The 20,742-nt window shown below is 35.3% G+C and overlaps 4 protein-coding genes across 8 annotated transcripts in view; all 4 read right to left on the bottom strand.

Moving 5' to 3' along the window:
• Window positions 1–2,307: 2,307 nt before the first annotated feature.
• LOC120766700 (3-oxoacyl-[acyl-carrier-protein] reductase FabG-like) lies at window positions 2,308–3,457 on the bottom strand. Its single transcript, XM_040092348.1, has one exon. The coding sequence runs from the start codon at window positions 3,284–3,286 to the stop codon at window positions 2,444–2,446; it is 843 nt and encodes a 280-aa protein (XP_039948282.1). The 5' UTR covers window positions 3,287–3,457; the 3' UTR covers window positions 2,308–2,443.
• Window positions 3,458–4,277: 820 nt separating this feature from the next.
• LOC120766634 (3-oxoacyl-[acyl-carrier-protein] reductase FabG-like) lies at window positions 4,278–5,290 on the bottom strand. Its single transcript, XM_040092252.1, has one exon. It carries the CDS (start codon window positions 5,224–5,226, stop codon window positions 4,459–4,461), a length of 768 nt encoding a protein of 255 aa, XP_039948186.1. The 5' UTR covers window positions 5,227–5,290; the 3' UTR covers window positions 4,278–4,458.
• Window positions 5,291–9,763: 4,473 nt separating this feature from the next.
• On the bottom strand, window positions 9,764–10,682 carry LOC120766685 (3-oxoacyl-[acyl-carrier-protein] reductase FabG-like). The gene has a single exon (XM_040092330.1). The coding sequence runs from the start codon at window positions 10,630–10,632 to the stop codon at window positions 9,865–9,867; it is 768 nt and encodes a 255-aa protein (XP_039948264.1). The 5' UTR covers window positions 10,633–10,682; the 3' UTR covers window positions 9,764–9,864.
• A 2,969-nt stretch (window positions 10,683–13,651) lies between these two features.
• LOC120766684 (transforming acidic coiled-coil-containing protein 1) overlaps window positions 13,652–20,742 on the bottom strand; it is a 30,862-nt gene continuing 23,771 nt past the window's right edge. For 4 of the 5 annotated variants that reach the window (XM_040092328.1, XM_040092325.1, XM_040092326.1 and 1 more), the window contains exons 6-12: window positions 16,278–16,681; window positions 16,131–16,210; window positions 15,309–15,377; window positions 14,970–15,074; window positions 14,657–14,818; window positions 14,433–14,582; window positions 13,652–14,352 (exon numbers count right to left, since the gene is read on the bottom strand). In XM_040092328.1, coding sequence (XP_039948262.1) covers window positions 14,169–14,352; window positions 14,433–14,582; window positions 14,657–14,818; window positions 14,970–15,074; window positions 15,309–15,377; window positions 16,131–16,210; window positions 16,278–16,681 — 1,154 coding nt within the window. In that variant the 3' untranslated portion in view covers window positions 13,652–14,168. Of the gene's footprint in view, window positions 14,353–14,432; window positions 14,583–14,656; window positions 14,819–14,969; window positions 15,075–15,308; window positions 15,378–16,130; window positions 16,211–16,277; window positions 16,682–19,606; window positions 19,662–20,742 lie in introns of those variants that run through there. The other variant, XM_040092329.1, reaches the window with a different exon arrangement.

Here is a 20,742-nt window from a genome sequence, read left to right as displayed (position 1 = left end):
GTAAAAACTTCCGTTATATATTTAGTTCATTATTTCCTTACATAATTGTTCAACCGTCCATGCTTGACTATTTTGAGGTAAACCTAGGTGGTAAATATTAATAAATTGAAGTAAAAAACTAGGGGCTATTATATCAGAATATTTCTGAATAATGAAGTTGCTTTATCAACATGTAATGAAAATGTTGGTGCTGGAAAATCAAATAAATATTTTTTCTCTTTTTTTTAACTTTTATTTGTCTTTTTTCTTGAAAATAGGTATCAATACCATATTTTCTTGCAGTTTCACTGGCTTTGCACTTGAATAATTCAAAATCATTTCTATAAATTTGCAACTTTGCTTTGGTCTCTGCTAAAACTTTAATTGCCTTGCCCAAATTGAAGGTCGCATTTTTGCAAAGTTTTGGGTGCATTATTGATGTTCAATACACGGTGCATGAATTCGCAAAGCAACACGAACTCGAAATTAAGCATTTTTGTTTTAATACTCTCTGCTTCACTATGCTCATCTTTACTAGGACTCTTTTGAACTATTTTTGATAATATTTTGATAATGGCAAAATAACGAAGTTTTATTGCAGACCTGAATTAATGTACACACCTACTGCAGGTGGCTTGCCCTTTTCACGATATTTCGCGTTATACAATGAGCTGTAGCCGAAATCTATAGATTTCACACGATTTATTGACTTAACGGAAATCAAAATGAGTAGTAACATCAAATAAAATTTAACCACCGCTCTACTCCTGATGCAGCACTAATTTTTTTAACCGTTCTCAAAAAAAAACTTAACTCGAATTCACAATAAAACGCACATATCACTATCCGTCCTAGAGAAAGAATTTAGGGGAATTCCATAGGCATAAATTTTGAATTTCTCTCAACTGAGTTGTCATGATTAAAGTGGGGTTGCAACTTGTCATATTTAATTTGAAAATGGGAGAAACTTCCAAAAGTTCAGTTCGATCGAGATTTCTGGTAAGGATTCGAGGCCACCCTGAGCTTGAGGGCACCGAGGCATTGCCTCGCCTAGCTCCTGGGTAGCTACGCCACTGGTGACGAGCTGAGCCGATATTGATACTTCCAACTGTCCATCCGTTTGAATATACGTGAATTAGTCCCTGAATTTTGAAGATAGCGATATACAATTTCGTACACGTCTTCTTCTCACTAAGAACCTACTCAATTGTCGAAATGGTCGATATCGGACCATCATTGCAGTTATATGCCATTCAAACTGAACGATCAAAATCGTGGAAAATTATATAGAAAACTTGTTTTTTGATAAAATATATTCACGAAATTTGGTATAGATTGTAGCCCAAGCTCTTCGAAAAAAATTCAAACCGGACCACTATAGCATGTAAATGTCATGCAAACCGAAAGATCAAAACGTGTATGGAGAAGTTTTTTATTTGACGAGATAATCTCATGAAATTCGGCCAATAATCTAGGATAACGCAGCTCTACTTGAAGAAATTATTTAGCGATCCAGTAAGGTATATAACTGCTATACAAACTGATCGATTATTCGTGAAGGGTATTCTAGCTTCGGCGCAACCGAATTATTGTTTTTTTTTCTAATTAAAAATACTCGAAACTACAAAGTACCTCGAGATATTGGTCAGAGAACGTATAATACATATATACTATACGTTCTCTGGTATTGGTCAAGCGGGATCTAGAAACAGAAACTAATTTAACAATTTTAGAATTTGCGTACTAAAGAGCAACGTATAAACAGCTGACTCCTTGCTTAGGCTTAAAAAAAAAGCAGACAATAAATAAAATAGTATTGAAAAAAAATTGCGTCTGCCGGAAAATGAATTCATGGATAGCAATTCTTTAGCTTAATACAAAATAAAACTACTAAATAAGACGACCAACCGACCCGCTAATATGAAAACATTTTCAATTCTACATATGTACATATACATATATACATATATATCTATGTAGGTATATATGTATATATATATGGTATATATATATATGAATGTACATATGTATGTATATTTGTAGGTATGTATTTTTATTAATACATACATACATATGTATAAAAGTTATTGATAATTTTGTTGCAGCAGTTTCAATTACAGCCAATTAACGCACCAAAAAATCTTTGAAGACTTGACTGAATACATCGATGTGTGGAACGGGTGAACTTATCAAATATGTAAACAATTTTATTTAAAACAATAATGTATCACTAACATTAATTATTACTTTTTATGAAGTATAACGATATATGTATATTTCCAACAAATGTAATTGTCTTTAGGTGTGAATCTACATACTATATATACATACATATATACATAAATAAAACTCTAATTAGTAAAGCAAATTTTAAGAACATACAACACATTTATAGTATTTGATATTTCATGATGCCAAATGCAATTTACTTAATACCTATGGGTATAATATATGTATGACCAACTTATCGCGGACACATTGCATGGCGCCCACCGTCTACTGGCAAACTGGCACCAGTAATGAAACTCGCCATATCGCTGGCCAAAAATGCGATCACGCCTGCCACGTTCTCCTCCAAACCCTCGCGTCCGTCTTCACTTATCGTGCCAGAATGTTCTAACCACTTTTGGTACGCCTCATCATCTATATCGTCACTTTTTTGAATTTCCGTAACATCGACGACAGGATTAACTGAATTACAGCGAACACCTTTTTCTTTCAATTCAAGCGCTACGCAACGAGTAAATTGGTCCAATGCAGCTTTAGAAAGATTATATACGAGTACACCGGGAAATGAACGTAAACCGTTAACGCTTGATAAGTTTACAATGCAGCCTCTTGTCTCGATTAAATATGGCACAGCCAACGATGTTAGTTGAAACACGGCGCGCAAATTTACATCCATAACGCGATCATACTGAGCCATTGTAGTTGTTTCAATGTTACCAATTTCAATAACGGACGCGCTGTTAACGAGCACATCGATATGTCCGTAAGTGGCTATGGTTTTATCAACAATACGGCGTACCTCCTCCTCATTAATCATGTCTGCATGCACAATCAATGGCGAGTGATCATATGCATCAATGACCTTGTCGGCAACAGCACTCAAGCTCTCCTTATTGCGACCGGCAACAGTCAGTAGGCCACCCCATTTGGCAAACTCCATGACGACTGCGGCGCCAATGCCAGAGCAAGCGCCAGTGATAATTATAACTTTATTTTTAAAATCTAAAGGAGATGGTGGTGGTGGAATAACCACGGGCTCCTCTATATCAATTGAATGATTGAATCCAATTGGAAACATTATGCAGAATAAGAATAAAATCTGTTTAACTTCGTACAAACGGGTATGTGTAAATGGTTAAAGAAACAACCGATACACAAGAATGAGCAACGAAAACTGTGCGTTGTGGAGTGAACAGCTCTAAGAGACGTGATCACGTTAGGTCTATCAAATCAGTTGTCTATTAATATTGTTTATTCGCCTTGCTATACAAGCAGATAACATTTAAAAAGCGAATCGATCGTATATAAGTACCCCTGTACATAGTCACTCATACAACTTGGATAAATGTATGTACGCATATATGTACATATGTACAGAGCTCGTCTTTATCTCCCGCTCTCACACCCACTGGACTTTTCTCTTGGCCATCAGTGGTTGACAAACTTTTTATGCAATGTCAGAATGAACTATTATATGTATGTATGTATGATTGTCTTCGGTAATTAACTGTTAGGTAGGTAATTACAATTCCAATGAACTCTTTTTGAGATGATAGAATTTTTGACTTTGTTGAACATGATGATTTTGTTATTGAAATACTGTATTGATTAGTGCATACCATACATATAAACACACTATTCAAGTATAGCAAGATTTTGAACTACTGAATAACAAATAAATGTACGTGTAGATAGTTTGTTAAAGCAACTTTTCACACTCTCGCCTGCCATTGTTTTTGGCTATTTTTACGCTCAATGATATTTTGATAAACTTGTTTTGTTTGACAATTTGGCAAGCAGATTTTCCACAAGCGACACTAATGGAATAAAAAATAAAATAATATGCTCTGCTGCATATGTGTATATAACGAATATACATATGTACATAAGTACGTATATATAAAAACTTAAAATTAAATTTTTTGAAACGACAGTGCAAATATAAATCGAGAAAATTCATTTGTTATACAAACACAGAACATAATAAACATTTGCGCTACTAAATATACGAGTTTGTATTTAGGAACGTGCCGGTGTTTTTTGTTTTGACAGAGAGAAACTCAATAGTATTTATATTCTTCACTGTTGGTTCAGCTAACATTGTATTTGCTGATAAATAATTTATTTATGTAGATGTATGTATACTTTTTATTTGCGGTATCAAGGAAAGTACAAAACTTTTTTAACAAGAAAATACAATTTATTATAAAAACCAGAAAAATAAATGCAATTTTCTGTTACATTACTCCATTATCGAGGGCACATAGCATGTCGACCGCCATCTACAGCCAAGCTTACACCAGTCGTGAAAGTGGCCAAATCACTAGCCAAAAAAGAGATTGCATTTGCCACTTCATCTGCTGTGCCAGGCCGACCTAGAGCATGTGTTGTTTGCGAATGTTCTAAAAACTTTTTATATGTTTCTTCATCCATACCGCCGCGCTTGTGTAAATTAGTAACGGTAACACCAGGATTAACACAATTCACACGCACACCCTTGGCGGCCAATTCCAAAGCAACACACCTTGTAAATTGATCTACTCCCATCTTCGAAATATTGTAAGCTAGCACACCCGGAAATGAACGTATTCCATTTACGCTGGAAACATTTACAATATTGCCTTTGCTTTTAATCAGTTCAGGTACGGCTAACATTGTTAGGTGGTATATAGCTCGTAAATTGGTGTTCATCACACGATCATATTGTTCTAGGTTGGTGTTTTCAATACTACCGGTCTCAATTATACCTGCATTGTTAACTAATACATTCAACTTTTTGTATTTTTGTAACGTCTCATGCCAAACCCTTTCTGTATCAGCTTCTTTGGAAATGTCGCCCAAAACTAAAATAGGTTCCTTACCAACGCAGGAACATTGGCTTGCTACAGCTTTCAAATTCTCGGCATTGCGTCCATTTAGAGCGAGTAAGGCGCCTAATTTTGCAAATTTTATTGCTGTAGCTGCTCCTATCCCAGAACTTGCTCCAGTGATAAGCACAACTTTTCCCGCAAAGTTCATGGTTTAATGTTGATAACAAAATCTGAACTGATCATTATGTAAATTACCGGGAGATAAGTGTTACTTTTGTTTATTTCTGTACATTATTATTGCATCTCTTTTTAGACATTCTTATTTTGGATCATCAGCTGTTTTCAAATACAACTGCTGTAAAGCTAAAACTACATAATACGCGTAATTGTATGAGAAAGCGTAACGTAGCATGTTGCACACAAAATTCAAAATTTCAACTTGAGTTTCAATAATGTGTTTTCGGTATGTTTGTAGTGAAATTAACTAGTGTAAATTTTTGAGTTTTTACTCTTGATATGCTTACAAGTTTGTCGGGTGTGGCATCTATTTTAGAAAAGAAATAATTAGCAAAATTACAATCAACCAAGAGCTGCCACCTCCTAATCCAGGGTGTTATGCGACTCCCGTGCCCATTGGATAATTTGTAGCCAGGAGATAAATTTGGCTGGATGCTAACGGAGCCTTCTTAATACCGGTCCGCCTTGTGAAGTAGCGGTGGCCTTACCGCGTCAAGGAACGCAGTTGCCAACTCCGCGTCCACTTCTCTCCGCTGGAATCGGAGGCGTCACCTGGTTAACGCAACCTTGTCGGAGAGGCGTAGTAGCGAAAGGGCTGCACCTCCAGAGATGAGGGGTGAGTCTCTTCTTAAATTTGTAAAAGGTACCAATGCAAGCATCGAGAATGTGGACTGCGAATCCATCTTCATAAACATTACTCAAAGGGTGATCCTTGACATAACCTTAAGCAATGAATACATGACCGGTTAGTAGTACGAACTGAGATGTATTTAGGGAAATTCTAGTGCAAAATATAAACTGAGTGAGCAACGTCTCCTCGGCTCTTACGGCAGCTAGACTGCACACGGCTTTGTGTAGATATTATCCATTAAAAGACTGGGACCTATAGCAGCAGCGCAGAGCATAGGGTAATGGCACTCCTGCTTGCGCACTTCCCGGAGATGGTTCGGGCTGACCAAATTCTACCAATGATCGCATATAAGCCTTATCCCTCAGATTGGACGGCTGCAAGGAATTTATTCACTGCAGGGTCAATCAAGTGGGCACTGACCTTCTTCTTGAGCTATACACCAGGGGCTGACAGCATCTTTCCAGCACTTTTGCAACAAGGTATGTAAGATCTCTTGCTACACCTTGTAGGGATAGTCTTACGATGGCGTATATTCCAGAATTGCGAATAATAATGTTCGTAATCTTCATCTCCAAGGTAAGAAGGAGGGACTACTCGCTCGCCAAATCGTTCAGGACAATTAGTCTTACTTCTTTCATGCTAAAAGCAATGGAAAATATTGCAGACAATTATATAAGATCGAAGGGGCTGATAATCGCACCCCTACCGCCAGTCAGCACGAATATAAAGCAGGCAGATCCACTAACTCTGCTCTTTACCATCTCACGACTGAACTTCAGAACTCGCTGGAAAATCACGAGCTTGCGATATGCGTCTTTCTTGACTCCGAACGTACAATTCGTCGCACGCTTCTGGAGAAAAGGAATGCGACGGCTCTAGTATGCAGATGGATAAAGGCTGTACTGCGTACTAGGATAGCTGAAACCACTGTGGGGAGAGTAGGATTTGTCTTGGTATTGCGAGGGACTGCCCACAGAATGGAGATCAGTGATTCCACGCTTGACCTAGTACTGAGGAGCAGAACCATCAAGTGGTACGCTGACGGTTCGAAAACACGAGAAGGCATTGAAGCAGGCATTGTGGGACCGCATACCAAACTATCCATACCAATGGTTCGTTTTCCGAGCATCTTTCAAACAGAAGTCAGTGTACAGAAACAAATCTCCATTGCAACCAGCATATTGCTATACTCAGCGATAGTCAAGCGGCGCTAAAAGCGATTTCAGCTTATGAGGTCAAATCGCTTTTAGTAGAGGAAGGTTGAACTGCCTATCAGTTTGCAACCGTGTACACCTGATCTCGGTGCCGGGGCATAAACGGGTAGCCGGCAATGAGTTGACCGATCAATTAGCCCATTCTGCGGCAGCGTCCAGGTTGATGGGACCACAACTGTGCATTGCGGTGGGACCCCAGCCCATAAAGGAGATAACGGTACTGGCAGCAGGCGCCAGGAATGCGCCACGCCAAGCTACTACTGGAAGTGTACAACCGTGTAAGTTTTAAGGATATGGTCAAGATAAATTTTATAATATGGGCATAGTCTCTTGCGCGAACTGCTTGTTTGTTGACGTGGAACAGGAAACTCCAGCAATTCTAGATTGTCCAGCAATTTGTAGAAAAAGGCTCAAGGCCCTAGGATCCATCTTCGGACATGGATCACATCACCTCAGTCGAGCCAGCAAGCTTCTGGAATTGCTCAGAGTACTGCGCCTTTGTGACCATATGTGATATAGGAAAAGACATAGGTCGCAGTGCAAAGCCTCAAATATTTTCTAATCTATTCTAACCGAAACGTTCCGAATTTTGTCCTCCCAAGGATTGTCAACATGACATCATGCCTCGAAATTACTTGTGCCGTTACCATAATAACAGCAAAAATTTAAATTTATATGACTATGGAGCTTAACACATAAGATGTGTATTCCACTCATTTGTCAAACGTACGCACATGCTTACGCGAGTTATGTAGTTTCGGCTTAAAGCAGTAGGAGGGTTGTTTTGATCTGTTAACAGAAAATAAACCTGTTGCTTTGAAACCTTTCATTAGTGGTGAACACAATGACTGCGACAGACTGCAGCAGCACGACAGTGAACTTAAAACGTCGTTGTTCATCTTACTACATGTACATTTTGAGAAGCAACAACAACACAATGGCCGGCATGTACACAAAACAACGCAGTTGTCCATTTTGTATGTATACAATTTCGTTGTGGCCATACTAATTCCTTTCACTTCAATGAAATTTTAATATTTTGTTCAAAATTAAACTTTTTATGCAAAAAATAAGTAAATAGATAAATATTTTTGCTTTAAATTATCAATTGTTATTACAAATGATATAATAGAGCTATAATATAGCTATTTTATGCTTTTATTTGTAAAATAACGTCAAGTTTGTTAGAGCTGTGAATAATTTTACATTTTACATATTAGTGGCATCACCACTCTACCTCATCTCTCTATCTTCAATTCTACTGTCAACTCTACTGTCGTCGTACTGTCGTTGGCAAATATAGGAGGATATTGAAGTTAGCGAGAACGACAACTGTCGGCCTGCAGTCGTGTAGTCGTGCAGCTGTAAAAATAGCACTGCCCATAAGAACGTGTGTATTTTTTTTTTTTTTTTTAATTAGAATCACCACTCAGAAGTCGTTTTATCCGTTGTAAGCGAATGATTTTCGAAGAAACATCATTTCAAATATGCCATAAGACAAAATAAGAAATGAACTTCTTAACCTTACGCTGTCAGATAAAACGAAAAAATACTTCGTCATCGTAGGTCGATTCCCACGACAGCCGGTTCTACGCACCGGAATTGACTCGGATTTCATCCGACCAAGGGCTGTTTTTTCAGCGATCTAACCCCGTTTGGATCGGTAAGTGTTAATTTGTTACGTGTGTATTTTAATATTTGACAGATGTAGTTTGCAGTCTGTCTTTCCATTATGGCCAGATCGAACAAAATAACAATTTTTGGGCATTTATCAACCCAACACCCATCATTTAGTACGTATAAAAATTACTAAATAGTGGTTATTTATTATATGGAGTGAACTGAAAATGGCGCCGTGAATCCTTTTACATGAACATTTGTAAGAAGGCAGCGACATAACATTGGCCGGCATGTACACAAGACAACACATGTCTTGCATGTACACAATTTCGTTGTGGCCATACTAATACCTTTCACTTGAATGAAATTTTAATATTTTGTTCAAAGTGCAATTTTTTATGCAAAAAATAAGCAAATAGGTAAATTTATTTGTTTTAAATTATAAATTGTTATTACAAATGATATAACAAAGCTATTTTATGCTTTTATTTGTAAAATAACGTCTGGTTTGTTAGAGCTTTGAATAAGTTTACATTTTACATATTAATGGCATCCTCTTCTTTCTACTGTCGTCGGAAAATTTTAAAATATTTTTAAATTAGCGAGAGCGACAACTGAGAGCCTGCAGTCGTACAGCTGTCTAAATAACTGTGTCCATAAGAACGTGTGTATTTTAAAATTTGACAGATGTCGCTTGTAGTCTGTCGCGCTCTATGTGTTCCGGGCGTTACTTGTAGGTTTCTACAATGTCAGTTATAACAGCAGTTGTATACAGGAATAATATTTGCGTAAACTTATACATAGATAACCCTTATATTTGTATGCAATCCAGCAATGACCTTGATGAAGATCAACCTGTATAAAAATTTATTCCAACAATGAATGGTTTAAGGTAGTATAAAAGTTCGACTTTTGATTTTGCGATGCGTTGACAAGTTGTAAGTCCCCTAAGCTATGTTTTCGTTTCGTTATAGCTTTTAACTTATTGCGACAATATGAAACCACTAATTGAATAAAAAAATCATATTTTATTTCCACATTATTTTAACATACATATGTACATATATACATAACGCCTCTAAAAACTAAAACAAATTCATAGGAAAAAAAACAAATTACGGCACATTAAGCACATGTGTTCAGATCACCGTGGACACATTGCGTGACGTCCTCCATCTACTGATAAACTAGTGCCGGTCGTAAAAGTGGCCAAGTCGCTGGCCAAAAATGCAATTGCATTTGCTACCTCTTCTACGGTACCAGGTCGACCTAGAGCGTGTGTAGTTTTGGAATGTTCCAAAAACTTTTGGTATGTTTCTTCATCCATGCCGCCGCGTTTGTGTATATTTGTGACAACTACTCCAGGATTAACACAATTTGCTCGAACACCTTTTGGAGCAAGTTCCAGAGCGATGCATCGAGTGAATTGATCCAAGCCCATTTTAGAAATATTGTATGCTAGTACACCGGGGAATGAACGTATGCCATTCACACTTGATACATTTACGATATTCCCTTTTGATTTTACCAATTCCGGTACAGCCAACATTGTTAGATGATACACAGCACGTAAATTGGTGTTCATCACACGATCATATTGTCCGAGGCTAGTATTCTCTATACTACCTATTTCTATGATGCCAGCATTGTTAACCAATACGTCCAGCTTGTTATATTTCTTTAAAGTTTCCTGCCAAAGTCGTTCCGTGTCATCTTCCTTTGATATATCTGCTATGACCAAATGTGGCTCCTTACCAACGGCAGAGCACCGTTCTGCTACGGACTTCAAATTTTCCTCATTACGACCATTTAGAATTAGTAAAGCTCCCAATTCGGCGAATTTTACTGCAGCAGCTGCACCAATACCGGAGCTGGCTCCTGTGATTAACACTACTTTACTGTCAAAGTTCATGATCAAATGCCTCTGTTGTTGATATAGACGCTAAGTTCTTAATGAAATACTCATGAAAAAATTATATAATACTATGTTATTAGTAATTCTTAACGCTGCATCTCCACAGGCAATGTAAATTGTTAGCAATCTTTTAAATACTTATATTGCCATTAAGGTTGGCAATGTTCTTGTGTGGCATGTGATATCATGAAATAATCATTCCCGAAATAGCGTCGGTAAGTAGGTTCCAGCTAATAAATATTTTAGCTGGAAATGTTTAAATATTCTTATAATAACAACATGTTTAAATATTTTTATAATAACAACAAAAGTTTACGTAGAGAATGGAGTAAAAATCTACAAACAAACAAATGTCGAATACCTGCTGCTTGTACAAAACAACAATTTTTTTATAGGAGGAAGCATCGAAAGCCGGAGTGCGGGACTTTGATCCGTTAAACATAACCTAATCCCAACTGATATCTCTCCCACTCTCCCACAGACTAAGTATTACTTCATGGGAGAGGGAAGTACCGAGCCTTGCGGTACTCCACTCAAAATAGTGTAGCTCTGAGTGCCCTCGTCCGTGTCGAATAACAATCTCCTATTTTCGAAGTAGCTCATTATAATATTTACGAGATAGTGGGGTGCGCGTATTTCATATAGAGTTTTGATTATTTTTGCCCACTTTGCGGAGTTGAACTCATTCTTCACATCCAGTGTAATTAGCGCACAATATTTTTTGTGCCTCAACTCAGAATAACCTTCCCCCAAAAGAAGAATCTTCATTAAAATTCCTCTCCACTCTTGAAGAAAACAGGAAACAAACCCTTATCTTCTGAAAAATTCGTTCAAAAGAGTATATTTTCTACTTTTTTCCATTCCATCCATTTCATAAATTTTGGTCATCTTCATTAAATTGGGAGATTTGACAGTTGGTGGGCAATTAATATTGCCTCTGCAGGTGAGTCATTATGCTTGATGATGTGACTAAACAGTGGGACTACATGAGAAGTGTATGCGTGCGTAATGCGTTTGCTTCACTTGATATTTTTTTTTTAAGAAAAACATGCATATTTCCTTTCCAATAGGCAGACGAATAGAAAATTAAGGAATTCCAAAAAAGGGGGCGGATTTACCCATTTGCCATTTAACATGAGCATGACACCAACCTAATACAAAATTACAAATAAACTCACAATTTTCGAAGGTTTTCGAAAGTTCAAATTTGCCATCGGTTGTATTACCAGTTGTTCGAAATTAAAAGATACTAAAATCTGTGATTGTATATAAGTATATATTAATGTTAATTTTTTTTATAATATCATCCACAATTAAATCAACTTTTAACTTATTTATGTCTCTCTTAGGTCAACTACAATGTGCAATTCAGTTTAGGCATACTGTATTACTTTCATTATTATTAATACTTAAATACAATTCATTTCCTCTTAAATATTCAATTCACCATCTATTCTCCCCACGATTTTATAGCGAATAGATTCAACCAAACTGCGAATCCGATAGAAAACTCACACACATATACAGTGCATATGTTTAATAAAGCAATCCAAAAGCGTTGACTTAAATTATTACAAAATCTTACATAGCGCTTCATTTTGCATTGGTTCATACATATTTATGTTAGGTTATATGTAATTGTGTATTTTTGTTTTTAGTTTAGTATCTTAAAAAAATATTTCTTTATTTTTCATTTCACTTGCAGTAATTTCGCGCAAGTCTTTTGCATTAAAGAAAATTATATATGTAGAGATGTTTATATTTGTAGGCCAATAGATACAATCTAAATATACATATCTATTACAGTGTTGTGTTATGAAGATTTAAGCCGTTTACGATATGGGCACATTTAAGTTCCACATTCTCGCAAATAAATTAAGTCGACAAAGCCAAACGTTTATGTAAATGAGACTTTTGACTTCAGTGTGTGCGTGTGTGCTGTTTCTAAGTATTAAAGTACATCTTCATCTTCAGAAGTGTGTTTGTTTAGATAATTTTATAAAAGTTTATACTTTTGCTTACGTGTTGTTGTAAACTATTTTGGAAGATATATTCGAGATTAAACTATTTTTCATCTTATGTGTGTATGTATGCACGCTGGATGTATTAGTAATTTGTTAAAAAATAATTAAAATTAATTATTATGAGTTACAAGTGCGAAACATACAACTAATAATAATAAAATAAATAAATAATAATAAAATAAAGCAAATAATTTTATATTAGAATAACAATAACGAGTACAAGTCGTTAGAAATTTCAACGTTTTACTTTTCAATTTAAAAAGTGAAAACTTGAATTCTTGAAGACTTGTTACATGCAGAAACATATCGGCCTTATACATAAAATACTGAAAAATTAGAAGAAAAGCGTATTAACTAATAACTTTGTATAGATATTCGCTATGTTCGCTGCTATCATACTACTTCCATTTTTCTTAGATAAAATTGAGAGTGAAATATTCGGAACAATGACTTCATAAACAACATAATTACACAGCGTGTTAATACTAACTGATTTCAAAGCTTGTGGCATATGAAGCAAAAGAAGCTTGAAAATTGCAGCACGCAACAAAACTAACGGTTTTTACTAGTTTATTGTTGTGGAGTATCGTTAAACTGTGTATTTCATAGACGACGCCTTAACTAAAGTCCATGTAACAATAATTTTAGTATAAAAACAGCAGAATAAAATTCGATTTAATATTTCCAATGTTAGCTATGTATTTTAGGCTCGGCAGTATGATGGAAAACTAAACATTAATAAATTAATACAATTTAATACAAATTAATTCTAAACATTTTGATTTTTTATAAAAAAAATTAAGATTTAAAGAGATTGTACAGTTAGTTTTCTTTGAAGTGAAATTCATATCAGTATATTCACAGCATAACTATGCAAATTAATAAAGAGAATCTACAATTACAGTACATAACACATAGTAAGTTATGATAGTATATTTTTTGTTTGCCTCTTTCCATGCATGTACATATGTTTCGAGGTAATAATATTCGTGTTTAAATGTTTGTTTATGTGTGTTTATTGATTTCCACGAAGTAACTTGCGGATTTGTTAACTCATTTGCCTACATATTTTCACATAAAAAAATTACTTAACAATTATTACTTATATGCGGCAAAGAAGTGCAATACAAATCATTGTGAATGTCAATGGAAAATTAAAAAAGAAAATGAAATTATACAAAATTCTTAAATTAAACACACAACTGTTTGTGAATGACTGCGAACTGAATGAATGCATTTCTTAAGCGCATCTGGCCTTTGAGCGTCACACTCGCACGTATGTACGTGCGCATACGAACACTGTACTATGCCGCCATTGCTTGCTAATCAGGCAACTAAATAATTATTAATAACGAGTAATTGTAATGCAATGTAATGCTACGCTATTTAGGCTTAGCTCATACATAACAAGTACAAAACACACATACATCAATTGAGAGTATATGCAAATCGGTCAAACATTTGATATACATAGGTCGCTGCATTGCCGACGTTGAGCGCTGAAATCACTTAACTTCCCTGGCCATTAATTAGTTCATCACATATCTTAACCAGCTCCGCATTTTCTCTGGACTTTTGCTGTAATTGCTCATTGATAGAGGCACGCGAGATTTCCTCCTTTTTGAGTAGTGCTTTCAGTTTTGTCGTCTCGATACTGTGCTCTTTATTAAGCGATTCGAGCTTTTTATTGGCGCTGTGTGACAAGTAATACAAGAGATAGAGATTATTATAGACACACTAAAATTGGTTGTTATTCGCAGAGGCTTAGCTCACATTTCCAACTGTTGCATCGCATGATTCTTCATTTTTTCATATCGCTGCTCTTGAAGTCGTAAATTTTCCAGTATTTGCCTCTTCTCTACCACTAAAGCCTCTTCGTCTGCCTTCAGCTGCAGCGTCATTTCCTTACTTTTGCCATATTTGCTGTTTAGTTGATTGAAAAAGAAAGATTCAGATACTTGAGTAAAAATAACACAAATAAAGCCAGGCTTTCTTACACATGCAGATCAGCAAATGTCGTTTCGAGTGACGTGAGATGTTGATAATTCGAGTCGCGATCCGCCTTGACCTCCGCCAACTGTTTCTCGTAGCTTTGCAATAATTGCTCTTTTTCAGCGATTAGCTCAGCAATTGCTTTTTCGTACGCTTCAATGACACCGCTGCGCCCCAAAGTTGTCGAATTGGATTTTATTTTTGTACATGTGCAAAGGAACATATTCAAGAAGTGAAATATTTGTACGCATTAGCAAAGAGGCAAATATGATTAATTAAAATACATAATGTGTGGGCGGTTGCATATTAGGCACTTACGTCATTTTTGTTATGGTTTTGTCTTTTTCCGTTATCCGTTTGATTAATGCCTCCTCACGCTGTTCAGCTTCTTTCAATTTCTTTTCGATATCTTCTGTTTTGAGTCTAAAAAAGGCAATGAATAAAGCAATTATTAGCGAAGCATAAATATTATTGAAAAATACAAAAGCTTGCGGTCAAATTAAAACGGCAACTGGCAGATATGCCAAATATAGTGAAAATTAGCTTAATATTTTATTTTCCTGTTTTATTTCAGCGCTCCACCTACAGCGTTTAGCAAGAGCGCCACTGATAAATTCATCTTTGAATTTGAATTTTTATTAAAGGGCAATGACTTACACTTCGTTTTTAATTTTCTTCTCGAGTTCATCCATTTTGTAGTTAATTTGTTTTTCATCGGGTTGTGAGCTAGTAGCGGTAAGAAATAGTAAGATTAGTTCGAATCGTATATGGTAAGTAAAAATAAATAGAATCGACTTTTAATATAGTGAAAAAGAAAAGTGCGTTTTCCGATTAAACATTAGGATGTAGCGCTGGGCCAACAATTGTTTTTAAAAAAGATACAAGTCAATAAATCTTCAAATCTGAGCCAACTAGGTTAAATAAATTGTCATATTTAAAGTAAAAAATGTTATATCTGTTAATCAATGAAATATCAAATGTAAATTTTTTAATAAGAGAGCAGAGCTCAAACAACGCAGCGAATACGGCGAATATTCGTTCCCACAACAGTCAAGTCTATGTAATCGGAACAGAAGCGGACTTTTATCCCGTCGAGGTCTTTCAACTCGACGCCATTCTTCGAAATTACTTTACTTTCTAACGCTACAACAATAACAATAACAAGTAAGGAAGAGCTAACTAACTAACCGAACATTTTATACTCTTGCAACCAGCAAGGATTAAAGTCAAGAAGTACCTTCAAGTACATAAAGCTTGTTAGTTAAATGGGGTCTAGGGGCGAAATTTCATCCTAATTTTATTCATTCTAAGCACAAATGTGCACCGTTATAAGAAAATAATTATAATTAATTAATATAATTATATATTAAGCTTCGACCGTGTTTTCTAATTGCAATTTACCTACGTATATTCTAATAATCTAGATATTATAAACCGGCGCTTAGCATTCTGTAAAATTTTTTTCCAATTTTCACTTACTTTGAATTCTCAAAGGATTTGTTACAATCGTTGTCGATATTCATATCCTTAATCACGTCGACACTCATACTGTCATGCTTCTATGTATTAAAAAAAAGTATATATTCATTAAATTCTTTCGGTTTGGTTAAAACTATCCATATTCACCTTTAAAACAGTTGGTTGTTGATGTTGTTGTTGCTGGCGTTGCTGCTTCTCTGCCGAAATCTTAATCAAGTTTTGTTTTGACTTGGCACTCTCCTCTTCGTCAGATTTCCTTTTATTATCTGTCTCAACGACAAACGATTGATTATTGCTAATTGATGATGTGGACGCTGATGATGAGTGCTCGTCCTCTTCGAGTGTAGGACTTAAGTTAGTTGCATTATCGCCTAAAATGTTTTGTAATATTTGTGGTGTTTGCTTTGTTGTTTTTTGTTGTTGCACTTGATTTGCAGGTACTGGCACGCCGAGCAACGGATCGAATTTCAGTAATATTGAACTGCGATCAATTGGAGCGCTATTATTGCCTTTTGTGAGTAGATAATCAAAGTCGGATGGATTCAAAATTACTGATATTTTAAATGGGTTTCACATTAACGATGAGCGTGCATGAAAAGTATACAAAATAAAACAACAGTTATTGTTAGAAATTATCGATTATATACATTAAGTAGTTACAAAATTGTTATTTGTTATATGAATATCTTAAAGATAATACTCGTCCAGACTTATGTAAATGTCTGTGTTAATGCTTCGCCTAGTGTTTTTCTTTGTTTTCGATGATTTTTTGTTCATTATTGAATTGCTGAAAACAAATATTTTGTACATTACATAATAAAAAATAAATTTCAGTAAGTGAAAATTTTTAAAACTGACTTATTTACAAGTAAGGAAGGGCTAAGTTGAGGTGTAATCGAACATTTTATACTCTTGAAACTTGCAGGATCCACTGAAGTGCCTTCAGATACATAACGCTGGTTAGTTATATGGGATCTAAGGCGAGTTTTGCACTGCACTGTTATAAGAAAAATACGTCACCTACGGAAGTTTGAATCTATTTATTAGGTATATGGTGGGTAAGGGAAGTATTAACCAGATTCAACCCATTTGTAGCACACAGACATACTACTATCTTTGGTCGGGTGAGTCTTGAGACATGTGATTTCACCTAAAACTGGGCGATGCTACGCGCATCGACCAATTTTGACCCCGGCACTTTAAAGACCCCTCATACAATATGGTGGGTAAAGTTTAATGTCTCTGGCGTATTTAGTAATTGAAATATCGCGCTATATTTGTTTTTAACAGTACCGTTATGCGGGGAGTGTGCAGCGTTATCACCGATTTCATCCATTTTCACACTGTCGGTAGGAGTATATATTTGTATAATATTTGCGATAGGCGAATTTGGTTGTTGTATCTTTAGTGGTTTAGAAGGTATATACATTAAACTGATTAAGGGCGGGCCACGTTTCGATTGATTTTAGATGAATCTCCCAAAATTAGTGATGGTCACTACAAGGAGATATGATTGGAACTTGATCTACACGCTGTCATTACTTTTAATTTTTTTCAAATTTCTGTCAAGTCAAAACCTTATTTACTGATTCTTTGGTTTTACTTTTATACAAAAAAATTATTTATTGCTAAACTATTTGTAAAAGAAATTATATGTATATGCTCATATAACGACGTTGTAAATATAACAACTGTTATATTATAGCGGTAAGCTGCGTTTACAACAACAATTATGAGTATGTAATTTTTTGATTTTTAATAAATTAGAGTTGAACTTCCATAACTCGAAGTTTTCATAACCCGAATTCTTCAATTGACAATAGAAGTCAAATCTCATAAATCTTAAAAGTTCGATACATGATTCTACAAGTCGCATTTTTCGGTGAAACCCCCCAAAAAAAAAGAAATGTATTCAAATTAATAATGTCTCCAACAAAATTAGTAAACACTTTAATTAAACTCAGTCTCCATCTTGAAATTGTGTATCGCATTAAACATTTTTCGTAATATAAATAGGTGATTCTATGTTTTCTATAGCTTCAACCATTCCACTTATGGTGTATAATAAAAATATTAAGCCTTCACATGCCTATGCAAAATCAATACAACTAACACTGTGGAAATCCCTTTGTTTTCCGTTTGCACAAGGAAAAAAAAATAAAAAAAAAACTGCAAAATAAAACTACTTGTTTGTCGCCAACGCTGATAGAGATTGATTACTCGTGGGCGTATCAATGTGACAATACAAGTGATACAACAGAAACGGCATGCATGAATAGTATATTACACATCCTGCTAAGAGCAGAGGAAGTAAAAATAAGTTATACGTACTTTTTTGAAATGGGAAATCGAACAAATTTAATTGTAAACAAACAATAAAAACGGATAAAAAGCGGCTTAAAGAACAAAGTAGTTGTTATACGTTGCAAATAATATATTATATTTTATTTTAATTTACTTTTTAATTAATTAAATTGCAGCAGAGACAAATATATGTACATCAATAACGCTTGCGAAAATAAACAAATAATTATGAGAGGCAACTAGACAAGCAATCAAATAACACAAAATATATGAGACTGAGAAAACGAGTCAAGTCCGCACGAACAATGACTAAGAGCGCCTACAATTAGAACTTGGAACACATGAGCGAATATAAAAGCAAGTCAAAGGCGAACAAGAAGACAGGCAAGGAAATTAAAGAAATGTATGTAGAAATTCGTTTGGAGAATGAGTATGATCACCGTCAGAGTTAAATTGATTTGGCACAAAAAGCGAGTAAAAATAAAATAAAACCAATGAGGATAGATGAGGAGATACACTTTGCAGCGAACACTTTGAATTGGCGTTAACATAAATGAGTAATTATATATGTATGTATGCCCCTACACAAGCACACATATAGCGGGCGGGCAATATTATCAATCAAAGATAGCAGGTATGACTACAGCAATGTGTAATGATTTCTCGTGGAATCTTAAAGGTTCACAAATTTTGTGCGGAAATGCTCTTTGCATTTGTTTACAATGACGCGCGTTGCGTTAGTTGGCCGCATTTTTTCTTCATTTAAGCTGAAAAGTGACTCATTCGAGCGGCTTGTCACTGCTTTTCCGCCCTATGAGCGCTCGCATTTGCCCTTTCATTTACAACACCTTACAACCGGAAAAGCAGCAGCGCACAAACACAATGCGGAAGAACTTTTGCTTTGCTGTTAACGCGTAATTGTATATCTTCACCAAATGTCGACCCATTATTATCTACACGATTGTCTCTAGAGGGCAACAACTTTTGATGGAAGTTTATGTTAGTTTATAAATTAACACATCGACTGCAGCGTATTACACACACGCACACACATACATATGTATGCATAATACTTAAGTTTTATTGAGTTATTGAAGGTTGCGGTCATATAGCAGATGAAAAGTAAAACAATCAAAATTCCATTTATTTCACTACACCATACACTTAACCACCTTGGGTAGACAGACGAAGACGGAAAAAATCAAAATTCATATACGTCATGCATCTGTTAGATACTTTGAACGATTACATTGCTTGGAGAATTTACAAAGCCTTCGCAACACTTGCAAACATTATGAGATGTGTTAAAATTTGTACTTTTGTATTTGGAAAATTTCGGTTTAATTACTTTTTTAGCTTTTGATAGATTTTCTTCATGGAAAATTCTCAGCACAAATCACACACTCCAATTTGATACCGCAGCAACAATGAGAATGTATAAAACAAAACGCAAACGTCGTAAACGAAACGCAACGCGACGTCGACGACCAAACTTGAGAAACTAAAAAGCAAAATTCTCCACGTAGAAGTTGGTTTCTCCAGCAAAAGCAGCAGCAGTCACACGTCCAACGAGTCTACATGCCATTGAGATAAGCGAGAATGTCGTGCATTTTGTAGAGCTGTATAGGTGACTGGAGTTTAGTTGTGGTTAGTTCTTAGCAGAAGAATAGCATTTTCCAAATAGCGATAGTACGTGCATTGAAAGAGAGAGAGAGAGATTGTAAGAGTGAGAGTGGAAACGTGAATGAGAGTTGGCCACTTGTAAGATGTCAAAGGTGAGCGAGGGAGTGAAGGGCCAACATGTTGGTGTGGTTAATCCATGCTGTTTGTTTGGCATATACAGTAAATATATGTGAAATGGACAGCCCCTCATGTATTTTTAAATGCTTCAAAGAGCATTTATAGCACGAGAGAATAGAATGGAGCACACTGATTCTAATACTCTCTGTTTTGTGCTCTCTCAATCGCTGACTTTTTGACTGCGATTATATTGCTGGAGACTGGTTTTGTCATATGGGCTGATTGACAAGTCAGAGTTGCATTTCTAGCAGTATTGAGTTTATATGAAAACTTTTAAATGGGACATTAAGAACTGTTATAATATATATATAGATTTGTAAATAAAAAATACCATTTTTAAAACATACAGTAATATACAAAATTCTTGATTAATTCAATTTGATTCAAAAGGTAAATTGGTAATATTTTATATTTAGAATATACACAACTTAATAAAAAATTATGAATATGAAACAAAAATGTGTTCATTAACTCTAAAATGCCAAGATTTTGATTTAAAATCAAAACT

This window comes from Bactrocera tryoni, chromosome 1 (genome assembly GCF_016617805.1).
Source record: "Bactrocera tryoni isolate S06 chromosome 1, CSIRO_BtryS06_freeze2, whole genome shotgun sequence".
NCBI lineage: Eukaryota > Metazoa > Arthropoda > Insecta > Diptera > Tephritidae > Bactrocera > Bactrocera tryoni.
This window is presented reverse-complemented; position numbering and strand designations above follow the sequence as displayed.

Excerpts from the sequence above, each read along its gene's own strand:
- LOC120766700 (XM_040092348.1), bottom strand. The coding sequence starts at position 3,286 with ATGTTTCCAATTGGATTCAATCATTCAATTGATATAGAGGAGCCCGTG.
- LOC120766634 (XM_040092252.1), bottom strand. The coding sequence starts at position 5,226 with ATGAACTTTGCGGGAAAAGTTGTGCTTATCACTGGAGCAAGTTCTGGG.
- LOC120766685 (XM_040092330.1), bottom strand. The coding sequence starts at position 10,632 with ATGAACTTTGACAGTAAAGTAGTGTTAATCACAGGAGCCAGCTCCGGT.